The 26,781-nt window shown below is 40.1% G+C and overlaps 1 protein-coding gene across 2 annotated transcripts in view; it reads left to right on the forward strand.

Annotated features, from left to right (window-relative positions):
* CPXM2 (carboxypeptidase X, M14 family member 2) overlaps positions 1-26,781 on the forward strand; it is a 78,264-nt gene that overhangs the window by 8,512 nt on the left and 42,971 nt on the right. The window contains exons 2-3 of one of the 2 annotated variants that reach the window (XM_061458557.1): positions 18,617-18,726; positions 25,280-25,419. In XM_061458557.1, coding sequence (XP_061314541.1) covers positions 18,617-18,726; positions 25,280-25,419 — 250 coding nt within the window. Of the gene's footprint in view, positions 1-18,616; positions 18,727-23,485; positions 23,599-25,279; positions 25,420-26,781 lie in introns of those variants that run through there. The other variant, XM_061458558.1, reaches the window with a different exon arrangement.

Genomic DNA, 26,781 nt, shown 5'->3' on the forward strand with positions numbered 1-26,781 from the left:
CATTTAAAGCTTCTTTAGGGTACTTGGGTTTAGCTGTGAATCTCTCTCACCCTGTTTGAATTGAATTATGAAGGATAGTCTAGTGAATCTGTTGATAGATACCTAAGTGCCCTTTTGGACATAAAATACTTCTGGTAGGTAACGTATGGGCATTGGCGAGCAAGGATTTGTACCATTATTATAGGCTAAGTGGACACAAGGAAAGATAGGGTTTACCTTCCTTATTTCCACAGTGATCTGCATCATTTTTCTAAGCAAAAAGAGGCTTTAAAGTGACTTTCTGGTTCTGGAGGGGTGCTTAAAGGAGCTTTCTTATAGAGGGGAATCAGGCCAAATACACTGTAAAGTGTATTTTACAAGAATTTCTTAAAAATATTGCATGATATACTACTATATGTCAGAGCTGAGGAAACATATCTAAACTTGGATTAGGAAAAGTGAATGATTTCCTGTTCCAGCACATGAGTGAGCCCAAAACTGTGCTGCACGGTCTGTGTGGGACTGCATTACTCTGTGTCTGTTGGGATTTAGATAGGCAGTGCAGAAAATCACAAAAACTCTGGCAAGCTTCAGCAGACCATAATGACTTCCAGTAACTATTGCTCATGGATGAATTGAGTATCTTATTTAATAGTGGAAGCTCCCAGAATTAGGATTAATCCCCTGGTTGCTTGTGGTTATTTACAGTGTGGGAATCCTGTAAATGTACAGGTCTGCAAATAACAGTAAACCCAGTTCTGCTACTGCTTTCACACAAGCATTAGCAGGATAGTGTAGTTGCAAAAGTGCTGCTGCATCGAACAGTCCAAGCAAGGAATGTAATAGAAACATAACTCATGTACTGGGAGCTTGCATGTCTTCTTACTTCTGTCTGCTACTACATAATGCATTTACTCTGCAGTTTCTGGCTACATAAAACATATTACTCTCAAAATGAATAGTGAACCTCATTAATTGAGCACCTTTGTGGCTTTTGGTTTTTGGTTAATCACAGATTTATTTTGTGGTTTATCTTTTCCTTTGTTGTTTTTAATGAATTGCCTGACAGACTTCTTGTATAACTGTACGTCAGTCTTGAGCTGCTTGTGAATTATGTGAGGTATGTGCCTGGCAATAGTGTTGTTCTGTAATCAAAATGACTCCCAATGACCCAGTTCAACTAACAACACAAAGTAGATATTCATGAAGTCAATATTAAAGGATTAAGTGTATTTTTATAGTTATAAACTTCTAAAAAGATGAGAGTTTTGAAAGAGGTATGATTTTTGTGCTTAACAGATTGCAATCTAAGCTCCTATCCTTAGAAATACCGCCACAGGTAGTGATTGTTTTGGTGGTGGTGATGGAAACCAATTGATATTTCTCTATTTCATTCATTGAAAGCTAATACAAATACCAAAATGTACAAATACTCATCTTTGTCCTCCAGCCTCCATTCAGCTCCTTCTGATGTTCATGAGAAAAGAAGTATCTCCTGCAGCATGGGCTGATAGCACCCATGTACGTCAGTAGGTTGATGTTCAGCAACTTTCCCTATGAGATGTGTGTTCATGACAGCCATGTGGGTGCTTTAGCCATCTGGGGCGTCGTTTGAAATCAGATAAAGGGAAACATCCTGTTCCATTGCCTTGTCTGGTGGCCATGTTCCTCCCACAGCTTGTTATGTTGGTTAAGTTTACAGTGTACTGATCCATTCAGGACAGGCAAATGCTTAGTTTTGAATCCTAGTACATGGCAGACAGATCTTCACCACCCAGGAGACACTACTAGGTACAGCATTCACCTGTTCTATAATGGGACTCAATTGGCTAAAGCACCAGAGACCTGTATTTAAGTTGTTCTTTCTTTTGGACCTCAGTATCTCATCCAGACAGCGGCTGACAGAGCTTCCTAAATCTAATTTGCTTGCTTAGATCATGGAGCTTCAGTGCTTCCTGTAGATGATATCTTCCTCGCGTTCTCATGCATCACGAATTTAGTAGTTTTCTTGTCATTTCCCTTCTTTTTGGCTCTACAAGATTGATCTTCCTGGCTGGGACCTAAAAGGAAACCTGAGGGGGAACCCCAAATGTTCCTGCTTGACTTCTGTTTTTCTTTGGCCTATGGAGGGGTTCAGGAGTTCTGCAGTCTCCGTTGTCCCTAGATTTGCCTTTTACCTGTTTCCTCATAAGAACTTTAGAAAGCAAAACAGTCTCCCATTTCAAGGGGAGTTATGTTTGACATAAGAGCACAGAGCAAGGCCAAGTATCTCCTTCCTCTAACACATCCAAGATTTACTGTAAACTGCCTGAGTGCATTAATCATCACGGTGTGCTGGGAGACAGTGTTGTTTGCAATGGGAGCAACTGAAAACCATCTTTCTCATTCTTTCCCAGAAATTAGAGTATTTTTATGTTCTCTTCTTCAGAAATACATTGGTTTATGGTGACAGGTTTATGGCTCCCCTCTACTTTCAGGGTCCTCCTAAAACATCTGTCAAATGCAGGGAAAACTTCAAAGTATCTTAGAAGAGCTGATCTCAAATCTGGATGTAAGCACTCACCATTATAACCACCCTTATGCCGGATTTGCTTTCAATACACTCTTTTTTCCCCCAGGATAATTTTCTATAGTGTAATGAGTTTGCCCCATACACATGACAGAGGATGTCAGAACATGGCACCAGATCTCAACCCTCCCAGTGATCTTTCACTGACTTAGAACAGAAACTTCCATTTCAGCCAAACAGCCTTTCTTATGTGTTTGCCTAAAAACAGAACCTAAAACTTCAGCTTATAACAACATGATTTTTCTCTTTCCCCCCTTAATTGCTTATATACTGAAAAGTTACAGAAAATATTCCAGAAACAGTTAGAATAACATTTGCCACCACAAGCTGGATGGCAAGTTCCCTGTCCCAAAGGATAGACCCAGTTTTATGCCACTGAGTATTTAAACTGCACTTTTTTTACTCACTTCAAATTCTGGGCAAAAATTCCATTGAAAACTCTGCCAAAAGTATGTCTGGGTTACAGATGGCTTGTATACATGGATGGAGGGAAGGCTGGAATTTCCCATGGTAAACCTGAACTCAGATTTGCTCCAAGATACAGGTGACCCAAGAGCATGGGGACATGCATGTCCACTAAGGTAAGGTGATAATTCTTATGTTGCTAGTGCATAGAGGGCTGAGGAGACAAGTAGCCAAGGCCAGTTGTAGCCAAAGTCCAGCACACACCCAAGCTAAGACAAAGAGAAAAATGTCTTACAGCTCTTTTGGCAGACACATTCTTCCTTCGGCTCTTCTGAATGCTTTAGGATCCCAGCAGAGGACTTCAGTCCAAAACTCTTGCAGGCTCCTCAGATGAGTGTCTCACATCTGGTCCAGCTCCTTTGCATCAGGTTTTTCATTAAGTACATGCAAGTGACAAAAAGAGGCCCCCAAAAAATCTTGTTTCCATCTTGTAGTGGAACAGATGATTGGTGAGTCATAAGTAGAGGCAAGAAGCTATGAGTGTCTTTCAAAGACCTTTGGAAATACTGACAGAATGAGCCCAGGTACTGCAGAGGACAAGAGATGGGTGGGATGCATGAGCTCAGAGAAGAAAATGGATAAATTCCTCAGCTGCCAAACTTGCAGCCCAGGAGGAATGAGGGTTGAGGTATCTGGCCACTGAAATCACAAGGTATAGCATCTGTTGTCTGCCTGGACAACTGAATTCTTTACCTTAAAAGAGAAGAAAATATGAAAGATAATATATTCTTGACCCATTTCCTCTGCAAGACTACTGCCTGTTGCTTAGGACCTGAAAACACTTCTACAACAAGGAGAGTGATGTCTGTCTGCAAGCAATAGCTCAAGTCCACAATGAACAAGAAGCAAAGCTCTCAACTTGCAGCTGAAAGTATTAGTGTTATTTTAAACTATCAAGCAAAAAGGGGTGGGGAGGTAAAGTTTTACAGGTCTGCTTTCTAAATAATCCAAATCATGATGAGGACTAGTAGCATGTGGAACACAAAATACTGCAGACACATCTGAATTGTTTGATATTAGTAATACACCAACACCAAATATGTACTTTGGGGGGCTTTGATGCTTGAATGCCAGTCAAATGGCAATTGTACATGAGGAGCCCTTACACAGAAAAGGAATAGAATGGGAAAGTTTTCAGATTATGATCAAAAAGTGCTGGTATGGAGTTAGGCAGCTAAAATACCACAGAGCTCTGAAAAAGAGGAGAGAAAATAGCACTACTGTTCTGCAAAACCACTCCATAATTCTGTTCATTAATTCTGAATCAGACTTTTTCCTCCCAATTAGCAAGTTAAAGATATTCTTTTTCAATCCTCAGGGTAGCTTATCTCCAAGCTTTCTCTAGTCCACAGCTTTTCAAGTGCAGTATACCTCTGCTTAGCAAATACTTCCAGCTCCTGTGGGTGGGAAGGAGGATGGACTCTCCAGGGCAGCAGTTGAGTTAATGATAAATCCCCAATTAATGACCTGCACTTTTCACACTAGCATATTCATGTTTTGCAGTGGAGGCATGGTGACAGCATGTATTGTTGCTAGCATGACTCCTTTCTCCAGGGAAAGGATGGCAAACCTCACTGGGCAAATAACAGAGACTAGGGTTTATTTGAGTGTTCTCCTGAGCAGTCCACAGGCTGGTAAATGCATTGCCTTCGCTTTGGATCTCTGGGCTTTCAGCCTTGATCAAGCAGACATGCAATATCAAACTCTCTGATAACTCACATTTCATATCGTTTGAAGTGCCTGACACACTTAGCATTGAATCAGTGAAGCCTCCTATGTGTTAAATGTTCAGCTTCTGATTATGAGCCTTTGCTGGACCAGGGCTGAATTGTTAAACAAAGCAGAAAGGATGTTTAGACAGACTGGATTTTGGGAATCTTTTGCGGGCTGCATAAAGCTGCAAGATCGTAGGAAGCTGGAATAGGGCGGAAGGACCTCTGAACACTCACTCATTTGAGTTGGAGAGGTGCCCACCCTGCGAGATATTTGTCTGAACCTTGCTTGAACTATTTCAGTTCTGTAGCATGGAGCCGGAGCTTCATAACAGCTTCCCTGCTGAACCTCCAGTTCTTCCTTCTGATCAGCTCAGAAATAGCAAGAGCCATGTCTTTCTCATGGTATTTTTAGCACATTTCCTGCAGGCAGGAAGCTCGAGGCTTGTGACAATGGTGAATGCTCAAAATTAAAAAGATATTAAGAATAAAGCTCCTAAACCCACAGAATCCTGGTGCTCGCTTGGGCTTCAGGCATTTTTCATTTAATCTTATTCTTTAGCTCCCTAAATAGGCTCTTCCCTGAGTGGTTTGAGGGCAGGTAGAGAGGGGGAAGTGAAAAGGAGGGACTATGGTGTGTGCAAAGCGCCATCTTCACAATGGACAAGCAAAAGCTAAAACATTGTTTAGCAGCTGAAATCCTTGAGGAAGATGAGCAAAAGCTCATGGGAAGCACAGCAGGTGAAATGTGGGAAAGGGAGAGCCTGACAGCAGAGTGCGTGTGTTTTATGAGTTCCTTCAAAAACATGGATAATTCATTGCTTTTGCAAACTGGGCTCTGTCCTTAGATTTCTTCATCAATGGTGCGTTTTCCAATGGGATTCCTGTGCTGCCCTGGGGTTCGTGTCTCCACTGTGAGCCCAAATGGCAGTCACAGCCCTGTTCCCAGGCAAAGCATGCCTTCTGCATCCCTCCTTCCATCCCGGCAATTCCACTCTTGCTCTTTATGCTGTCTTTATGTTTATAGGTTTTCAATCCAGGCCTGGATTTGATTTTCTCAAATCTTAGAGATTTAATTGTTCTGTGAAGTTTTACTTCCTGATGCTTCAAACTGTTAAATACTCTGCTTTCAGGGTGCTTCTCAAGGGTACAACTGTTGGACATAGGGTGCATTAAAGGAAAGAAGAAAGCTCTGTTATGTGAATTCCCAAATCTTTTGCTTTTCAGCACTTCTGGGTATATCTGAAGAACCTCTGGTTGTTTTCTGTGTGCATTTGGCCAATTTTTGATCCCTTCACTGAAAGAGTTTTCCACTCGTTTGGGCTTTAAATGTATTAGCCACTTCTGACTCTTTAGTACTGTCTTAGAGCTAGACTTGGATCAACCATGCATTTAAGAATAAGAAAGTCCAGTGCAAAGCAAACAAGCCAACTAAACTTCCTTTTAATGTGCTCTAGGAAATACAACCTGATTTCCTTTTCAGGGATGGGAAGTTTGACTTCAGGTTAATTGTAACCACGCAACTTCCGTTTGAAATCGTTGAGCAATAGCTCCAGGCACTACGGTGGCTTCTATGCTTTATGAGAAGTGTTTGGTTTTATTCATTCCTCTTATTGTTTCATGTGAAATAATAACAATAGATGTGATGTTAGAAAAAAGGTATACATGTCTGAACTTGCTGCTGGAGCAGACACCCCAGGTCTGCATAAAACAGAGACTTGCGCTTTATAAAAGGTTTTAAAACCAAGCTGGATAGATTTTAGGTATTTCCTGTCACAGGCTCTCTATATAGGTCGAGTATTTAGCCCAGATGTGCAACCTGGACAAGGACTAGGCAGCAACTAAGGCCAGCCTGTGCAGTGTGACGGCTCACAGATAAACTCTGAAGCTCGAACAACCATTTCCACCTCCAGTGATGCTTCCTTGCAGAAGAATTACTGCTTCTAGAGGAGGAAAGATATTAATTGCAAGGGGTAGAAATACAATTAGGTGCTGGGGTATGATGGAAACCTCTGCTGAAGTGGTCAGGCCATCTTTGAGGGTCTTCTTGATTGTGCATGGAGGCGTGTTTGCAGCTATGTGTGTTTCTACATGCAGAAGAGGCAAAGTTTAATGTCACTTCTGGTCAGCAGCATATTCTTTGGGAAGATTTAAAATTGACTATTTTTCCACAGAGCAGCAGGGGAGGAATGACTTTCAGAAAGATGATCCTGTTAACCAGGTCTCACTGCAGAATATGCTGTGAATAGAATATACAGGAGAAGAGAAGACTTCTACGTTCTGTTGGTAAATGGGTATTTTTAGTTTTAATCATGAAAAAATGAAAGATGACATTCCAGCTCACAGCTAAGATGACTAATGACTGTCTGCTGCTCATACTACTTCATCACACTGGCTCTCAAGTTTGCTGGCGCACATCAAGAGCTCAGTCAGAAAGCTAAACGGGTAGAAAACAGCCTACTGTGAAATACAGAACTGAATAGAAAAGTGGTTCTATCTTCATCTCTGATTTATTTGTGTTAGACTTTGGACTGCTTCATCAAAGGAAGCTAATACAGCTGTTTCAGTATCATTTTCAGCGCATTTTCTGCCTTATAAAAAAGTGAAAGAAACATAGTTCAGACTATGCTTAACTTGATTAAAAGTTAAGTAATGTTAAGTACTACTGACCTGGAAGTGACTACATTTCTCAAGTGTAAATTTAGTACTTAGGAGTAGAGGTAACTATAGTAATGGCAAGAAAATTTAATGGCTTGTCACTACTAATGAGAACTCCTTTACAATCTCTCAAGTTTTTCTTGCTCTATGTGTGTGGGCTTCGTGTGTGTGCTTAGGAGAGTGAAAACTGGGTCATTTCATAATAGTGCCATCCATCTCAGTGAAATCAGGTGTTTTTAGAGAGCTGCTGAAGTTGTTCATGCGTATTTCACCACTGAGTCTGATATAACCTCACGTGTGCAATTCTGATCCTCCTGATGGAGCATATACAGCCCCTTTCCTGTCTTCCCACTTGGATACTTCCTTGTGCCACCTGGGATCCCTATTTTGCTCCAAAAATATGTCTCTACTCCAAAATCCTTAAAACTGGCAAAATTCTTGGTAGATGTGTATTTCCAAGGCCCAGAGTTATGGACTTTTTCCAGGTTATTTATGTGTAAGGAATTTCATGACTCTGCTGTCACTCTGTACAACTGCAAAGTGAATGTGCTATACCTCACTATGGATACATTTACTTCTGTATAAAGTTACTACTATAGCTTTCATAGAGAGGGAGGAAAATAATTGCACCATGAGCCAATTTTATACTCATATAACGGGTTTTATGCAGTTTTACTATTCTTAGTAAAATACACTCAAATGGGGCTGTTAATGTGGTTAAACTTTAGCATTTTTAAGATATCCCCTTTATTGAGACAGGGAGGGATGTACCTTAAGAAAGTAGCTATTTTCTGTCTTGATTTTGTACTTGTTAATGGCATTCTAAGTTTCAGTGCTCATTTCTAATGGCCACATTTAATTTTCTCATTGTAGAATCTTTGGTCTTGCAGAATATTGCAGTGATTTGATGTTTTAAGCTATTTCTGGCATGAAGACATTGGACAGATATGCGTTTCTAATGGTAATTTTAGTCCTACACCCAGCCATTGTGCAAGTGGTCTGTCTCAAGGTTTTTCTCCATCGTTTGGCTGAATCCACTTGTTTGGCTGTGGGAATAAAAAGGATGGTTCTCATTTTTGATGGCTGTACTCAGTTTTGTGGCTTTAGCTGGAATTACAGAAAGCCTTCATCCTGTGCTTCAGAAAAACATCAGAGGAGACGTGTTAAAATTAATAGCACAGAATTCAGCCTTAGTCAAAACTCAATAAAAAGTATCATATCGATATGATATTTTTCAGGCTGAGGGTTTTTTTGTCCATTAAAGGTAATAATATGTCTCTTTCAGAATGACTACACATACTCCTTTGTAGAGAAAGCGGAGGACTTGTCAGGTTTGGATACAGATCAGAGGGTACCTTGTATCACGAGCATCTGGAAACCTTTCCTGGAGCTATGCCTACAGTGAATTCAGACTGCACTGAATGCAGCTTGTCCTCACATTCTTTCTTCTGTTAATGGCCTGGGAACCATGGCCAGGTTTGCAATATTATTCCCATCCTCATTCTTTCCCGTATCAGGTCAGCAAGGTGATGTTCCCATGGGCAGCAAGACAGGAATACTGGGTTGCTTGCACGCACCTCCCTTTCCTCTGCCTTTCTCTTCTCATAAAAAGGCATGGGAAAAGAGAAATTAAGGCAGTTTAAGGCATACAAGAGCTATGGACAGTGTTTCCACACCTATTGACCTGGGTTCAGCTGTAACATCCCTCTACCTGGAGGAGGCTGATGCCTGAGGCATGTATGGTTGTGGTTGCTTCTTCCTCCTGAGCAGGACCACAGGCAGCAAGAAACAGAGTCAGGAGTTAAAATGGGAGATGCTTCTTGTGCCCAAGCATGCTGACTTTATCCATGTGGGATCAGGCTCCTGCATCGTCCACATCATAAATCAGATTGTCTCCTAAGCAGGCAACACAATGGCAGCAGTGGGCAGCTCAGGGAATGTGTATGGTATCTGGAGTCTGGATGAGCCTCATGAGTCTGAAAGGTTGGCCAGCAAACTCACAAAGAGCAGGCTTTCTGGAGCTTCCTGCTTCCAGCTGTGCCAGGAATAATAGAAGCTCTCCCTGCTAAGTGTGCTGTTTTGCTGTATCTAGAACCAGCCGCAACCCGGATTTGTGAGGGAGCAAAAATGTGAATAATAATGCAATAAAAAGTGCACTTTGTGAATCTCAGAAATGCTCGGTTTCATGTCAGACCTGACCTAAAGGATCAAGATAATTCTTAATTTATTCTTTATTTGCCTTTAATCCTTGCATTTTCCCTCAAACTTGGAAGGAGGAGCATAGACACTTTTACCCTTGCGTGGAGTCTGTACCCTGCAACTTTTCAAGTGATGGTTGTGCCCAGTCCTTCTCTCTGGTGCACTGTGTTTAGGTGGCATATAGACAGAGTGGAAGTGTTTGGTGTCTGCACCATGGGAGAGAGCTTTCCCTGTCCTGGACTGGCCTTTTGCCATCAGGCAGGAGCTGTTTGCAACCTCTCTGTAACTCCCTCCATTCCTAAAGATCTGGTTCAGTTTTTGAAGCATGGGTAGTACTCAAGACAAGAAAGACCATGGCAACAAATCTTCTGGTGAGAGCCTTAGCAGGGAAAGGAGTGTGTATACCTGGAAGACAAAGCAGTGCCTGGTGAGCAAGATAGGATTAAAAAGTATATCCTCACAGGCTAACAGGATATCAAAGCACAGCCCCTTGGCCCAGAAACAGCCCCGGAAAAGATGGATGCAAATAAGAGGCATATCTGATCATCAAACACAGCTCTGGATATCAAATGGGTAACATTCATGGGACTGTCACTTAGGCTTTTTCCTCACCTAGAGCCAATGAAAATGTGCCTGCTGACTCAAAGGAGCTTTGGGTCAGACCTCTGACAGAGCTGGGTTTTGTGGCTTCTAACCAAAAGTGTTTGTGGGTTTTGTTGGGGCTTTCTTCTTCAAATCTTCAACAGCAACCATAGGATAAACATATATTGTAATAAAATATTACTATAATAGAATAGTAATAATAATACTAAGATAATAGAATAGGAATAATAATATTAATATAATAGAATATTACTAATAATAGAAAAAGCGTATGTTGCAGTGTTGTGATAAATACTGCCCTTCCTTCTGAGTGAAGTCCCCGACGTCTTAAACCCCTTGCAGTATTTGCTACTTGTCCTAGAAAAATATACAGCTTTGATGCAGCATTAGAGAACAATTAATGTTGACTTAGGAGACAAAATTTTGGCATCTGTTTAATCTTTTATTTCATCTTTGATCTGAGAATATAATTCAGTATTTTGACTTCTATATAGGGGATTTGTTGTAAGTGCACATTGCTTGCTCTGTTCTTTTAGTGCCCTGGGAATGAGTTTGTAAGAAAAAGCAAATAAAAGCAAACTCTGTGTGCTTGAACAACCTTCATCTGCCTCTACTGCTTCAGTTAATCTGGGGTGCATGGGGACTGGTGGCCTGAACTCAGGCCAGAAATGAAACTAGTCTGTATTGATAGCAACACATCGGACATGAACAAAGTCAAAATACTGCTCAGACTGAAATCCATAGAGCTGTTTCCAGGGAAAAGCTGAGCCATACCACGTATGGAGTGTGACTCATGAACATCTGTGGAAATCTCACCCTTCCACAATTGCATTGTCAAAACAGCAAGTTTTAGCTAGACCGTGTTCCCCCCACAAATGTCCTAATACTGTAAATATAACAAACTATTTAGAAAATGGAGAACCTTGTTCTGTTTAATTCAGCCCCCACAAAGACTGTCACAGAACAGCAATGCAAAGGTGTTTTCAGCAAGCAGCATGTCAGCAGAAATATGCTTTTACTGTTATTTCGCCTTTCAGGTGCATTACAATATTAAAATATTTTGCATACCTGTGACCTAAGTATTACGTAAGACAAAGCAATTGGACTGATGGAGTTTCCTTTAAAAGTTTTGTTGTTGAAAAATGAATTATCAGCCACACTTTTCATAGGAAAAGCTCTAAAAATACATTTTAGGGGAGGATTTATTATATTGACCTCATTAAGAATTTTTGTCCAAGACTGTAAATGTCAAAGAATACTATGAATAGTATAAAAAGCGTTAAAATCTTCATCCACCAGAGTATACGCTTAATCGTGTATAACTTAACTTGCCTATATCAGTAGCTTCACAGATTTGCATCTTCATCGTTAGCTATACATTTGTGTTGCTTAAACAAGAGCTAAATTCTGCATCTACCCTGGGGTAACCCAGAAAAAGAAACAGGGAATCAAAACCTAAAACTAAATCTGTCTTATTACATGGGATTTTGCCAGGGGAGATATCTGACCATATTTTGTGCTGGCAGGATATGTGTTGAGTCCCCAAAGAATAAGGTCTCCAATGAAGGGACAAGTTTATAGCCAAGCCTCATGAGCAAATGGGTTTAAAGAAAAGAAACTGGTATTAATTACAGTGATAGGTTGTTACTAGAAATAGAAGTAGCTCCTAGAGGACACCATTCTGGCACCTGCTTCCCTTCCCAAGTGACAGATCACCTCTGTTGCTGTAGATGCCTGTTAGCTACCATCATCCACTGACTTGGCCAAGCTCCAGTCACGCTAAGGCCAAGATGTGCAACGTGGTTTTGACTCCCTAAACCGACCAGTGAGACATCCCTGCACATGGCAGGGGAGCTGGAACTGGATGATCTTAAGGTCCTTTCCAACCCAAACCATTCTATGATTCTATGACAATTTTTAATGAGACTTCATCGCCTGTTGCTGCTGAACGCAGTGATAACTTGAGATATGTTGTGTTACTGAAAATCATACTGGTAGTGTATAGTTTGATGGAAATGCGTTAGTTAAATTAGTTACACTGGAAGAGTGATAAGGTCTTCATATTTGTCACAGTGATGTTCTGTTAACTTTGGTGGTGCAAGCTCAAGCCCCAAATGCAAGGCTACAGATACCAACAGCAACAACAAAAAATCCTGGAACTAAGACCATTCTTTGCATAGAGAAAATTCTGTGTTACCTCACTGTCAGCTCTGCCTTGACCTCCTCTTGTCTTCTCTGAACTTCTGTATCCCTGCAGTGTAACATCCTTCCTCCCCAAAGAAATATTTTGAAGTGCAAGGGGATTCTTCTGTATTTAAAAATGACAAAGCTCTTGGAGCTAAAGCACATTTAGAATCATCAAAAATGAATAGTCAGGGTACATTCTGCCCACAAATATCAAGGAGACTGTTAGACTACACAAGGCTGATATTTCTCCGTTTCTAGATTTGAGTATCACTGTGCATGAGACAAGCACAGACTTGCAGGAATTGAGGAGGATTGTGAGTATGGCTCTTCAAAATATAACTGAAGAGGAAACATGATGCTTCTTTTCTTCTTTCCGTTTGAGAAACTAACCATATTCCTAAATTGATGACAAATATTCTTTATTATTTAAAATCATTTGTCTGCTGTGCCTCCAAAAGAACAGTACAGACTGATTTCCTAAATGCATACTTATTAGATACAAGAACTATAAAGACAATCTGTACTTATCTGACAATCTTTACTTAGACCAGATGAAAATAAAATAATTAATAAAGATGAACAGAAGTGTTTTCCTTGCCCTGCTCATACATTTGTCTTCTACCTAGAGAATTAGTATGTTTCTAAGAATGCCTGCTGATACAGCTTTATCATAAAGAACAGCTACAGAGCAGCTGTAATTACACCACAGGTGTAAGGACCACCAAGCTGGCTCTGCAGAAGGTGGGCTTTTTGACCACCATCTTCAGTGGAAGATGCTGCATCAGTAGGACACAGCCATTCTGAGGCTGAAACTGCTCCCACACCTGGGCTAATACCCTTGTACAGAGCCATGCTGAGACTGCAATTTGAGTTGATGCTGGCTTGAGAAGGGATAGCTTTAGATAGTGCTCTTAGTACAGCAAAACCGAAATTATAACTGGTAAATTCAGATTTCAGAGGTAAGATTGTGACTGAAGTAATCTCAAATGTTTGCTCTTCCTGACTTCAAGGGAGAGGTGATTGCTAACAGTGTTGATGTGTCAGAAATGCTTTGCTGTCCTTAGCTCGGATGCAATCACCAGTCTGGCTAATAGATGCATAATTGAAAATAATGGGCACTGAGATACAGCTATTTAACATAGCTAATAGGAAAGCAATTTTGAAATGGAAACCTCACAGTAACACTCTTCAAGATACAAATGTCATTAAGTCTAAATACAAGCTCTGTGTCTTTTTAGGTCTTGGAATGGATTAACTAATTTGAACCAGACATCTTATTAATGGCATGTGAATACCTATTTGTGGTTGCAAATCACATATGAAATCATGTTTGGATATGGGCCAGGATAAGAGAAATGTCCATACCTCAGGCTCTTCCCTGCATTTGCAAGCTTAATGCTTGCTTTTCAGTTGCTCTAAAACATAAATGCATTAGATGCACTATGTTAGTAAGTTTTTATGTACCTAGGATGTGGTTTGAAATGTCTTTGAAAGCCGTACTTGAATTTCCTATATTTTATAATGATTGTGTTGTCAACCAGTTAAAAAAAATAACCAAATAACTTGATCATTTCCAGTTGTATCTATGAGGCATGAACTGCCCTGATTATTTATGCTGCTTAATTTCTCTAGCTTCTGCAAGGGTTTGTCAAGCTAGCAGGGAGAATACAAAATCATTCAGGAAGTCTTACTGATTGTGTGGCAATTTTCATTGTTATAGCAAAGATTTCTTAAAGTTAAATAAAATGCATTGAAACAATACTTTATAAACGGTAGTCTTGATGAATGCCAGGAATCAGTTTCTTTTCCTGTATGCTTTTCAAAAGCAGGTTGTACTGGTTATCATAGAATCATAGGATAGTTAGGGTTGGAAAGGACCTTAAGATCATCCAGTTCCAACCCCCCTGCCATGGGCAGGGACACCGCACACTAAACCATGTCAACTAAGGCTCTGTTCAACCTGGCAATGAACACCACCAGGGATGGAGAATTCACGACTTCCCTGGGCAACCCATTCCAGTGCCTCACCACCTTCACAGTAAAGAACTTCCTCCTTATATCCAATCTAAACTTCCCTTGTTTAAGTTTTAACCCCTGTCCTGACTTGACTGATACTGCTAAACCCAGGACAACCCCCTAGTACCTTTAAGAAACAGGAGACACACACCCCAACAAAATAATTTAGCTGAAGTTAAAGTCACAGTATAACTCAGGACATTTTCTTTTCTGTAGTGAAATGACTTCAGCTGGGTTGTGTTGAGTAACTTGGAGTCAGTCAGATGAGGCTGTACTGAAAAACTTACCCCAAATATTTTTGTGCATTCCAGATTGATGTTTTGGTCTAATATGCTCCTGTTTTCATCCCTTTATAGATGCTGGAGTTCATATGCATGTGAAAAAAATAATATGCCTAATGTGTTAATAGTCAAATATTATGGCTATGAATAAAAGACATAATTTCATTTAAAAGCAAAATCAAAGGTCTTCTCTTGTGGAAAACAGCACAAATTCCATACATCAAAGCTACTGAAAACAATAGGCTGGATGACTCCAAGAATATCATTCCTGCGCGAAACTGTGCACACAGAAACATCTAAAGGTCAATGGTCTTTTATGGAGAATCCTGCTGCTCTGTTCCTGGTTTGGGATGGTCACTGGAAAAAGAGGGGCTAAGGAATGCTTTCCATTAATTTTCAGTCAAGTACTGGAGCAAAATACTTGATTTTTTCTTACCAAGTTAAAAGAAAATAAGGTCTTTGTGTGATTTGGTATGTTAGTGAAGTTCCAGCTTCAAGTCTAGTTCACTTTAAGGGAAAGCAACTTAGGTGTTCTCCTACTAGTTTATATAAATAACAGTAAAAAGTAAAATCCTGGATACCATTGAACTGATGGTAAAGATCCTAATGATTTCAGCTAACGTATTGCAAGGCTTGACCACACTGAGAAAAGACAGCATGTTGTTAACAATGCATTGCACAGTTTTCATCAAAGGTATCTATACTCCGTATCATAGGGCTCTTGCTTAATCTTAAAGCTCAATCTTCCTTTCATTGAAACTTCTGGTTAAATTGAGCATTTCATAATATTGGCCTGTTAATCTGATGCGTTCATAGACAATACAAATAATTCATTCTTGAAAAATAAAGAGCAGTCAGGCGTGTTTATCTGAGACCCATAGAACATTTTTGAGTCTATTATTAGGCTTCAGTTTCTCTAGAAACAGAGATAATACACACAAATACATGCAGGCAGACTTTCCAGCCTGTAAATACTCATCTTGCAGTCTAAGACACCCTCCCTGAAATCCACAGGCAGCCCAAGAATATGCCAGTTTTATAGTCAATTAGTAACATTTCAGCCTGAATAAAACCAAACCCGCTTCTCGTACATAGACTGCCAGGTGTAAGTCACTGCAGGTCACTTTGGACAGGAAGCTGGCAGGCTCACAAATGGTGCATGAAAACAGGTCTCCATGCTGGAGAGAGCAATGGAGCAGTGATGTGCTGGCTGTCCCCAGGGCAGCTCCACAGCCATTGCTTCTGTTCAATAGCAGAGAACGGGGTGTGAAAAACAATGTGGAAGAGACAGAGCTTTAGGGGATCCATTGCAAATGGATCTGCCTGTTCTCTTTGTTTCTACTCTTACTGACTCCTAGCAGTACCTATGGATCGCTCCTCAGCCTTGTTAGGCACAGTATAAAGATGGCATTAAATGATATTTTATGAGCTGAGTATATAAAAGCAGCTTGTTTTTCTTGCTTGGTGCAAGTACTTCTGAATAGCTTTTGAGTGCCTGGGAATGCTACACTGTTCACAGAGCAAAATACACCAAAGTGCAAAAGTGTTTGCGGGATTACACCATGAGATTGATTTCCAAACCTGTCTTGAGGTTCTTGTTAAAGAAAGGCAGGCGGTTCCCAGCTATGCAATATATTCCCAGTAGAGATCTGTCAGAGCCTGAAACTTCTTCCACTTGGAGTATGATGAAAGATGAAACACTCTCTAAGGAAATGCAATTAAAACAATCAGCCAATGAAACAAAAATCCAACAAATTATTCCTTCCTCTGGCTTCCCTTATACATCCTGTCTCTTCTCTGTTTTGGATAATTAGATTGAAAGCTCTTCAAAATGAGGAACTGTCTACATTTTGTCTCCTGTGTAAGGCTAAGATCATTGTTGGTACTTTAGAAGATACTTAAATGTTTAACATTTATCTTTACTGGCTCTGATGGAGACAGTTGGCCCTGGATTTATGCAACAATTCTCCTATAGATGAACAAAGAAATACCAGGGTGAAATGACAACACTTAATATTTTTCCTGAGGGATTTTAGGTTGTTATGTGCTAAGGAGGAACATATGAAATACCATACATTTTTGCCAGTTTGTACGTCGCGATGCAAAACTACACCTGACAGACACAGCCAGGATGAGATTCTCAGGTACATATCCTCATGACATTTTGGTGAGTGATTAAACATATATATGTAAGTGACACACAAGCATAGAGCGCAGGATTGGGCTCTTTACAAGCAGTCTTCCAGTACCTAAAGAGGCCCACAAGAAAACTAGAAAGGGATTTATTATAAGAGCAAGTAGAGGTAGCACAAGGGGGAGTGGCTTCAGGGGTTTTAGATGGGATCTTGGGCAGAAGCTCTTCCCTGTGAGGGTGCTGAGGCGCTGGCACAGGGTGCCCAGAGAAGCTGTGGCTGCCCCATCCCTGGCAGTGTTCAAGGCCAGGTTGGACACAGGGGCTTGGAGCAAGCTGCTCTAGTGGAAGGTGTCCCTGCCAGTGGCAGGGGTTGGAGCTGGATGAGCTTTAAGGTCCCTTCCAGCACAAACCAGGCTGGAATTGTGTGGTGTTATCCTATGAATTCTCCAGCAACTGCAGCACAAAAGAGATTTCAATCCCAGCTGTCAGGCAGGCAGTGAGAAGGGATGGATAGGGAGGGGTGGCCTGGGGATTGGAAATGTGGCCTGGGATCCATTGCTGGTGTTCAGCTTCTGTCTCTGTCACAGCCTGTTGTGCAAGTTACAATAATCCTCCCACATTTAACTGCAGAAAAAAATCTGTCCTCTATCCAAGCCCAGAAGTGGTAAAGCCAGAGCAGTGCAAATCCTAGTCTAACCTAACCAGTACCTGGTCTAAATAGTAAGTATGACGCTGCTTTCCACCTCTGCCCCACACAGACTTTCCTGTTCCAGCTCATGCTGATTTCAGTCACTAAATCGTGCCCTGTTGTCCCACTGAGGTGCTCCCAAAGTGTTTCTCTGTGGTTTTATTCACCTCCTGTGAAACCCTGAGATGGGTCTTCCCCACCTCACCATGCTGTTTTGAGGATAAATATACTAAGCACTATGAATCATAGAATCATAGAATAGTTAGGGTTGGAAAGGACCTTAAGATCATTTAGTTCCAACCCCTATGAGGGACTTACTTAAATCCTGTGGTACTGGGGTCATTTTAGAGCAGGGGATATTTTTCTGATAATCATGAAGCAGACTCTTTCCAACTTCTTGTCTTCCAAAACCAGAGCTCCAGCTGCTGGAGTAACATCTGCTTTTCTTTCTTCAAAGCTTTGCACAATTTGGAGCTGAGGTGGCCCCTGTTTCATAATTGCCCTCTTTGTCCTTAGTCAAGCAAGAGCGTGGCTGTCCCCAGTCCCAGACCTCTGGACCAGATGCTGTTGTGCAACATGTACTTGAAGTTTCCAAAACAGATTTTAATTGGAAACATAACTTCATACAGTAGCTTGGAATGAGTACGGGGGAGAATAATCAAAACAAGAGATGAAAAAGTAAATGCCAAAAGGGAAGAAAAATAAAAGGCCATTTTACTGGCATTTTGTACTGAGAGGCACTAGGCAGGAAATACTGTGCATATCCATGAAAACTGGAAGCATGTAGCAAGCAGTAATAACTGAGACCCTCAAAAAGCCAGATCCTCACCTGGTGTAAATCAGTAGAATCATAGAACCATAGAATAGGTAGGGTTGGAAAGGACCATCCAGTTCCAACTCCCTGCCCTGGGCAGGGACACCTCACACTAAACCATGGCACCCAACACAAGGGTATTCCTTCATTGATTTTGTAAGACTTGCCATTCCTCGTTGACTTCAGTGATGCTGTGCTTATTTGTACCAGTCAAGGACCCCAGCCAGTTTGGCACAATTGAAATCCAGAAACTTTGAATACTTGTTCTGTTTCTTTTTTAACTAAGTTTTAATCAATCTTTTGTTTTGTAGATTGCCCTCCACTTGGACTAGAGACATTAAAAATTACTGACTTCCAGCTCCATGCCTCTACAGCAAAGCGGTATGGCCTTGGGGCCCACAGAGGAAGGCTTAATATTCAGGTAACATCCATTTTTTTTCTCCTAAGTGGGAGAATGGCTTAAGGTTGTACTGTTGTATAAAGAGAACCAATGGATGATTATTGGTTCTGACTACTTTGTCAGCTCATGTAATTCAAATGAAGGGGAAACACTGGAATTATAGGAGTGAATAAGGTTGATGGATAACCTGCAGATTCATGGGGCTTAGTTAGAAAAACTCCAACCTTAGTGTGCTGAGGGTGCAAATCCAAACAGACCTCTATGAGCAAGCAAAGGTGAAGGCAGCCCAGAGCTGCTCCCTTAGCAATCAGCCTGGAAGGAAGCTTACACAGCAAATTGCTTTTTTTGTTGTTTGCTAATGACAGTGGTTAATTAGAACCGTGGTTTCAAGTGAAGCACTTGCCCCAAGGCAGTTTTTCAAAGGCAGTGATTGTACTACCAAAAATTGCTTCAGTTCAGAAGTCACTAGCAAGCAATCTAGTTTAGCTCCTTTTATTTAATATGAAAGATGTGCTTAGCTGCTTTGCAGGACCAAATTCTATTTCCCCCATTTCTTGTTTCTGTTTTCCACTCTATTAGGGCTGTTTTCGGAATTACAGTCTTTTCCAATGAGAAAAAGCTACTTTGCATAGTAAAACACAACATTTAAGGCTCAGAGTCATAAACAGGATACTAACACCAAATCAACAACAAAAAAAGTCTCTAAAGCTTTCTTAATCTATTACTTACCTGTTATTAGACCCTCCATTAGACTGTTTTGTTCTCCAGCTGAAAGGGTTTGCTAGTTAATGAACTAGGGCAGTTAGGCTGGGACTAGGAAGGATGAGCTCTAATCAGTAGAACAATTTCACGTGGTGCCTACTGCCATGTAATGGGGGGCAGCTGCTGGAAGGTGGGACTACTGTTGGTTAAAATCCCATTATGCAAGTGTTTCCCTTTGCTTCAGCATCTTCTAGTGCCTCTGCTATGTGAGTTTGTCTATGGGGAATGGGGAACCTCTTCTTTTCTTCACTGCTGTTTTAATCAGTTAATGTTAGTCAGAAAGCTGTTTTGCTATGCAGTTGCCTGAGAAACAGCCAGCTGGAGGACTTCATATGGAACTTCTTTTGAGATCTGTGCAAGGTAGTTTGTGTCTTTACGTCATATTGTTTGCTAGGAATTAAACCTCATGGGCACAAATCATGGTATGCAAATGATATTCAGGTTGGCTCTATAGGAAAGTTTAATTATATTATTATTGTTTTTTGTTATATAGTGGCATAAGACCAAGGGCAGTGATGTGAGTCTCTGATTGTGGTCCCTTATTTTTCATGCTGGTGTTAAAGTTCAATTTACTTAAAGACAAGAATGACCCTACTGGTTCAGATCAGGAGTCCATCTAGTTGTGTGTCATGTCATCACCAGTAATGCTGCATTAAAATAAAGATGGGTAAAAGTCTTAACCATGAATGGTGTTTCCCCCAAAGATAGTCCAGAGCCTCCAGTGAAGCCGGGGTACAGTGTTTTGCAAACTGGGTTTTTACTCTTCTCCATTCAAAATTCATGGGTCTTTTTTCCTGTGAACAAAGGCTTCGCAATGTCACGCTTCTGCTTCATATAGATTTTGTGTCGTCATTTTCCTGAGCTGTACAAATTCTGCATGGATTGATCCTTATTATTATCCAAAAGCTGCTTTTGCTCTTTCCTGGTATAGGGACTTTTTCTGGTATAGTCCTGATCCCAGGACTGTGTGAGGCTCACCTACAATGAACCCAACCACCTGGCTTATAGTCAAGTGACTTCTCTGGCTTACTTTTTTTGTTTAAATGTAGCCCTTTTTATTTGCTGTGTCTTTAATAAAGATACTTAGCAATGCTTGAGTCAAAATCTTTTACCCTTACTGAAAACTTATCTGTATGCTATCCATACAGTAATTCCCCCAAGCCCCTTGACCACTTAGTGTTACGATGACTTGCAGTGTTAAAAGTATGGGCTTGCGTTTATTTCTCTTTAGATAGTATTTCCTTCGGGGTCAGGTTAAAATTAGTAGGTAAAATCTGTTCAAAGCCACTTTGGATTCTCAGATTTCTTCCCCGTCACTTGGATTTTAGGGCTTAATTTTATTTTGTGTGAAGAGTTCTGAATTTCAGTCTCAACATTTTTACATTTAGAATTTAAGTATTTAGAATTCTAGTGTTTAAAAAGATATATGCTTATAACTGAGAATAAGTGCTATGGAGGACTGATGCGTCAGGTGTGCGACCAGGTCCCTGGTGGTTTCTGTTTGTTGTTTAGAAGGGTGGTTGCGGTGTGCTGGGCAAAGACAAAAGGCACTGGTATTTAGGCAGCTGTGTTTTCATGCTCTTTAATACTACACATGAAGTAAACACTCTGCCCAAGTCAGACTCAGAGAGGCTGATGTGCCTCTGAAGTTTCATCAGAGCGCTATGCTATGTGTCTGGTGATCAGCAGTTTTATGGGCTGGTGGCCTGCTCTGGGTATAACCACGGAGCCATCCCAGTATTCATATGTCTGGAAGAAACCGTTGTGCTTCTTCCTGAAATAAGACAAAATCTGCTGTCTGCCCAGCGTTATCATCTGCTGCAAAGTCAGCTGAGGAGCTTAGGGCTCACCCCAGGTAACTGGCACTACCCCAATGCACAGGGAATTTGTAGAATAATGAAATTTTTCAAAGGCTTTTGAGGGTTAGTTTTTTCTGATTAGACTATTTGAAGTGTATAACATTAATCAGTCAGTTTACGCTTTATTCCAAAGAAGGACAAGCTTATCAAGGCTGGATAAGACCTTCTGGGATCTGTACCTCTTGTGACCTCACGTTGTGTGGGACCTGATTTTGCTTCTGGCCCTGTGTGAGTGTGGTGATTAAGCTGGGAGCTCTGGCAGGCAGGAGCAATGAGATCCAGCCTGCAACTGCAGTAGTACCACGAGTAGTAATTTAACATCATGAGGAAAAATCATAGCATAGAATAATATTCATTGAGGCCCTCTGCCTTCAGGGATAAAAGTCATTAGTATTTGTCACTTGCCCAATAATTAGCAGTGGTTAAATCTGAAATAATTAGTAGAATGATATTTCTTCCCCTTCCTCATTTTCCTGATTGGAGAAATCCAACAGCAGTGAAGATTGAGCAAGTAATACAATTGCGTGTATGCAGATAAGCAGAATGTATTGCTTTTTGTCTTTTCTTTGTTTCATGAGTTCCTTTTGAAAAGCTCCATTCTCAAAACATAAGCAAAAGGCACAATTACTGAAGTTACACTTCCAGCCTCCGTGCTTTACCTCTCCTCTACTGACAGTGCTTGCTATAAATACCTGTGATGAGTAACGCTTTTCTATTTCTTATTTTCCTTCTAAACTTCCTTTGGTAAAATAATTTTTCTGATCATCCTTCTGGGAAACAGGAGAAGAATTTAAACAGACGTGGTTTGATATTATGTGTTCCTGCTGCTTCTCTAGCTGACTTATGGCAGCAGACTGAAATTGCTTTCTTCGTTTGAATACATTTAGGCAGTAACATCTTTGTGTTATAGAATAAGGCTTTTGGAACAGTGATAATGTGAGCAAGTGTTTGTTCTGTTTTGCACGTATCTAACTCTAAAGAGGAACATGAATTAAAACCACAAGTCATCATTTGTAAGGGAATCATAACCTTTTGATTTCCCTTCATCTTAGCTTCTGGATACATAATAAGTAGTTGGTTTGTTTTACTTGATTTGTGATTTTCAACAGTCATATTTATAGAGAACTTATTTAGGAGTGACATAAAAGAAGTCCCTTATTCTATATCAAAAAGGTATTTTTTCATACAATACGGCATATTCAGGAATGTTTTAGCATTTATGAAATCTGGGTTAATTTTGAGTTATTATTGAAAATTGAGTGATGGAAACAAGGATTTGCTTAAGACTTAGTCCTTACTTTCATTTTTAATTAGCTGCTGCACTCCTTATAAAGACAACTTAGGTGTTTAAAATGTATAGCTTGGGTGTGTCATAACTTCTAATTCATAAAACTATAATTTTGTCATAAATTTAGTTATCCCTTTAATTCATTATATACAAATTATACAGATTATAATTTAATTCATATCTCCTTTAATTCAATATACAACTTTTAAATTCAAGTCACCATCTTACTGAGCCAAGGCATCTGGTTCTATATCTTTGATTGAATATTTGATGATGGCCATTCTCATCCTTCAGGAATTAACGTTTTTCCCAAAGAAATTTAAATATCTACTAAATATTTGATTGCATTTATAAGGTGGGTTTTTTTGTTTTAGAAACAGTATTTTGAAGTGGCTGTAGGGCAAATTCAAAACTTCAAGCACCTTAAGAAAAAACACAGACTGAAAGCTTGAAAAGAGAAGTTTTAACGTGTTTATTTCTATTCTTTTCCCTCAGAAATATTTCTAACAAGAACATCTCATTGATTAAAGTCCTCTTTTTCACATAGTGCTCTGTGCTAGTTATACACAGATACCTGCTTCTTTCTGCTTAGTAAAAATACTTTTTGCTTCAGAGAAGCTAATAGCAAGAAATAAAGCAGGAACAAGAAGCAGCATCGTTTCTTTTCTTTAATGCTCTCTTTGCCACTTTTTAAGGCCATATTACTTTAAGATGTGCATAACCGTAAGCATGTTCTTTAGACTCCCCATATTTGATGTGCAATTTAAACATATGCTTAAATCCAATTGAAACCATGGAGATTTTAGTAAGTAAATTAGAATTGGGATTTTTTTTGCATATAAGTTTTTCTTTCTGTCCTCTGTTTCCCACCTCTCACAGTAACGTAGAGGAGAGGTTTACACCCTGATGATCATCACACCAATGGGAAATATCCTCAGTCTGAATGAGGGCCAAGGATCTCAGCTGATGCAGCGAGAGATGCAGGTGTTTGGTGCAGAGAAATTGGTCAAATTTCATCACTGTGAATGGGATTAGCATAATGCTGGTTCAAGGTGCTCTGCAGATCTTAATGCTTCCTGGCAAGCACTGGTTTTAAACCCGAAGGCTACTTCAAATTTCATCTTATTCTAAAATGCATTGAAACTTTTCCTTGTGAAAGGTTATTACTCAGGTCAGTGATCACATTTGTATTCTCCTGTTTTCCCATTGTTCAGTTCTCCTTGAAAAATGTAACCTCCATTGTTAATAGAGGTTTTTCCCTTTATCTCCAACCCTTAAGCAAACTCCATTTTAAAATATCGAGTTAATACATAGAAGTAGGTGGCTTAAGGTAATTTTGGAATTTAGGAAAACAAGTTGTTTTTAAGCTGCTCTTACTCAGATTTGAGTACCTGAGAAAATAAGAAGTTTTAGGAATTGAATCTGTGTCTGTTTTGCAGCTCTTCCTTCAGATGCCACCAGGCTTGTAGTTAATCTCTCTTCCCACTGCGTCTTCACTTTGAGTTAGACCCACACAATGCCCATTTTGATGGAAATGGTCCTTAAAAATGTCGGATCGCTGCCATTGTAACCCCGCTATGACTGTAACATCTGCTAATGCTGCTCAGAGGGAAGCTGAGGCATAATTCAGGGAAATTTGACACTTGTGCTCTTGGATACTTCATTTATGTTTTAAATATACACACACACCAGCTGAAAGTTTACCACTGAATAGGCAGTAGCTTTATATCAGAGCTTTAAGATACGTCTCTAATATAACAAAGTTTTCCAGACCCTTCATTTATATCTGGGACATGTTTAAGGATATGTTTTCTTAGAATTCCATGGATGGCAACAATAAATCCATATTCAACACAAATGGGTTATCATAAAACTACATGTAGCCTCAGAGAACCATATGGAAAAGCTTCTGTGCTCTCTATGGCAGTAGCTGCTTGGTGCCAAAAATTTCCTGGGCTTTAGTAATAAGATAAATATCTAAAGACTTCAGATGCGATGTTTCCTTAAATATTTCAGCTGTATTTGGAATACAGTTTACTCAAAATACCTTGCAGCTATTTCTCTGAAAATATTGAGAGGGCTTTTTGAGCTGGTTTTGCCAGAAGAAACTGGCATAAAGACTGGTGTACAAGTTGAAGGACAGCTGGGCACTCCTGAATTTTTAACCTTTGACACCCTTGTGATGAAAATTAATAAATCTGGGACTAAAAATTGATGGGAAATAGTAATATTATCTCCATATGCCCTACTCTCTCCTTTGCCAAGGGAAATGACATTGCTCCAGCACTGACCATTATTTACATGGATTGGAGCTGACTTTTTAAGACTTTCATAACTGAAGACCATGGGGATCATTTCTTCTGGATAAAGGCTCTCTCAGGCCACAGACTGGTACAGTGAACTGAAGCCCTATTTATGCTTTCTAACCCTAACTTGACTTTATATGTAATGGTTCTTAGTTTTGAAAAGGACTTTGCAGAATTTCCCTCCCTGCTTTGAGTAAGGAAATATTTTGGTGAGAATGACTGTCCCAGGGGTTTTAAAAGTGGTGCCAGAGGAGGAAGTGGAATGAGTGATGACTTTGTGTGTTATTTTCGTTTTTCCCATGAAAGACCTTTGGTTTCTTGGTTCTGATTTATAAAGACAGTTTTCTCCTTCTTTTCAGGCAGGTGTTAACGAAAATGATTTTTATGATGGTGCTTGGTGTGCAGGAAGAAATGACCCATATCAGTGGATTGAAGTAGATGCTCGAAGGCTAACAAAATTCACTGGAGTCATCACACAGGGGAGAAACTCCCTCTGGTCGTAAGTACAGGCTTACTTTTCTCCATGAGTTTCTGAGCTTTCAGACCAAGGAATTCATGCTGTGTTGTGTGTTGTTTCTTCAAGGGGAAAAAAAGAAAGAATGGAAATGCTGTGTGGCATCAAATAATTGCATAGAGAAACAGTAAAAGGCAAAGTGATTATATGATTATATATGGCATAAAATATGTGTTTATAGGAAGAAAACTTCTATAGGCACTATTTACACCTGGCAAAGGAATCAACATGATTCCGTCAGATTGTGCCTTTGGATTCACCTTTCAAATTTGTTTGACTTAAAGGTCCTAATTCTTTCCCAGCATTTAAATTGGTTAGTTTAGATACTAGGTTTGTTAGATATTGGTTTAGAATAACCACTCATCTTTGAGATTGCCCATTGCATAGGCAACCAACAAATCATTGGTAAAATGTCAAAATAATGTGGTTTCTAAATGAGCTGTTACCAAATGTTATAGCTGAATTGCTTTTTTTCTAAAGAAGAACTTCTAATATAACCAAAACCCTGCAGTGTGTGTGGATCAGGACTGCAGTGTTTGGTAGCAGGCCTGTTGTGCTGTGCTTATGAATGCAAGCAAGACTCCATGCAGTTCAAGCCAGCTTTCCAAGAAAGCTTTGAGGAAGGAACGTTTGCTATGAAAGCTGCCTTGCTGCATTGGTCTGAGGAGGAAGTGCAGGCACACCTAGCTCAGGACCTTAGCTTTGTACTGAAAGTGCTGCCCACTTCCAACACTGAAAACATTTGTGACCTTTCTGGTTACTGCTTGTGTGACAGGATGAGTATATGGCACTGGGAAATGACTTGTGAGCAGGCTTGGTTGCATTCACTCTTTTGGCACCAGCTTCTGAGTGTAGGTGAACATATCACTCTATAACCCAGCCAAGTGTGAATGAGGTGAGAATTGTCTATGAGGAATAGAGCAATCGGCTAGCCCAAACAGGAACTGAAGGCAACGGTTTGTTTTGTTCCTGATCTTTACAGTGCTTGTTCAGTACCTTAATTTCTTGTGGAGTCTCATTGCCTTATGTAAGCAAATACTCCCACTTGCACTACTGGACCTTTTGACCAAGTATTCGGGAGATGCACAGGCTTAGATCCATTCTGGTCAGAAATCTCCCTTAAGAAAAGGAATGTGCCATAGAACAAAAGGTAAACCAGAAAAATACAAGCATATTTAAAAAAAAAAAGGTAGTCTTTATTTTTCTTCTATCATTTAATTTTCTGGAGCTTTTCATCTCTTTGAGCACCGCTGTGGGAGTAGGAGCCTTTTTGGCAATAAAATTTCTATATTTATTCCACATTGTTCTGTGTTAGGTAGATAATTACTGTAGAAAAGTCTTATTCTT

This window comes from Pezoporus flaviventris, unplaced genomic scaffold (genome assembly GCF_033815535.1).
Source record: "Pezoporus flaviventris isolate CSIRO_AGI_PZ_B2104156 unplaced genomic scaffold, CSIRO_AGI_Pfla_v1 ptg000029l, whole genome shotgun sequence".
In the NCBI taxonomy this organism is placed as follows: Eukaryota; Metazoa; Chordata; class Aves; order Psittaciformes; family Psittacidae; genus Pezoporus; species Pezoporus flaviventris.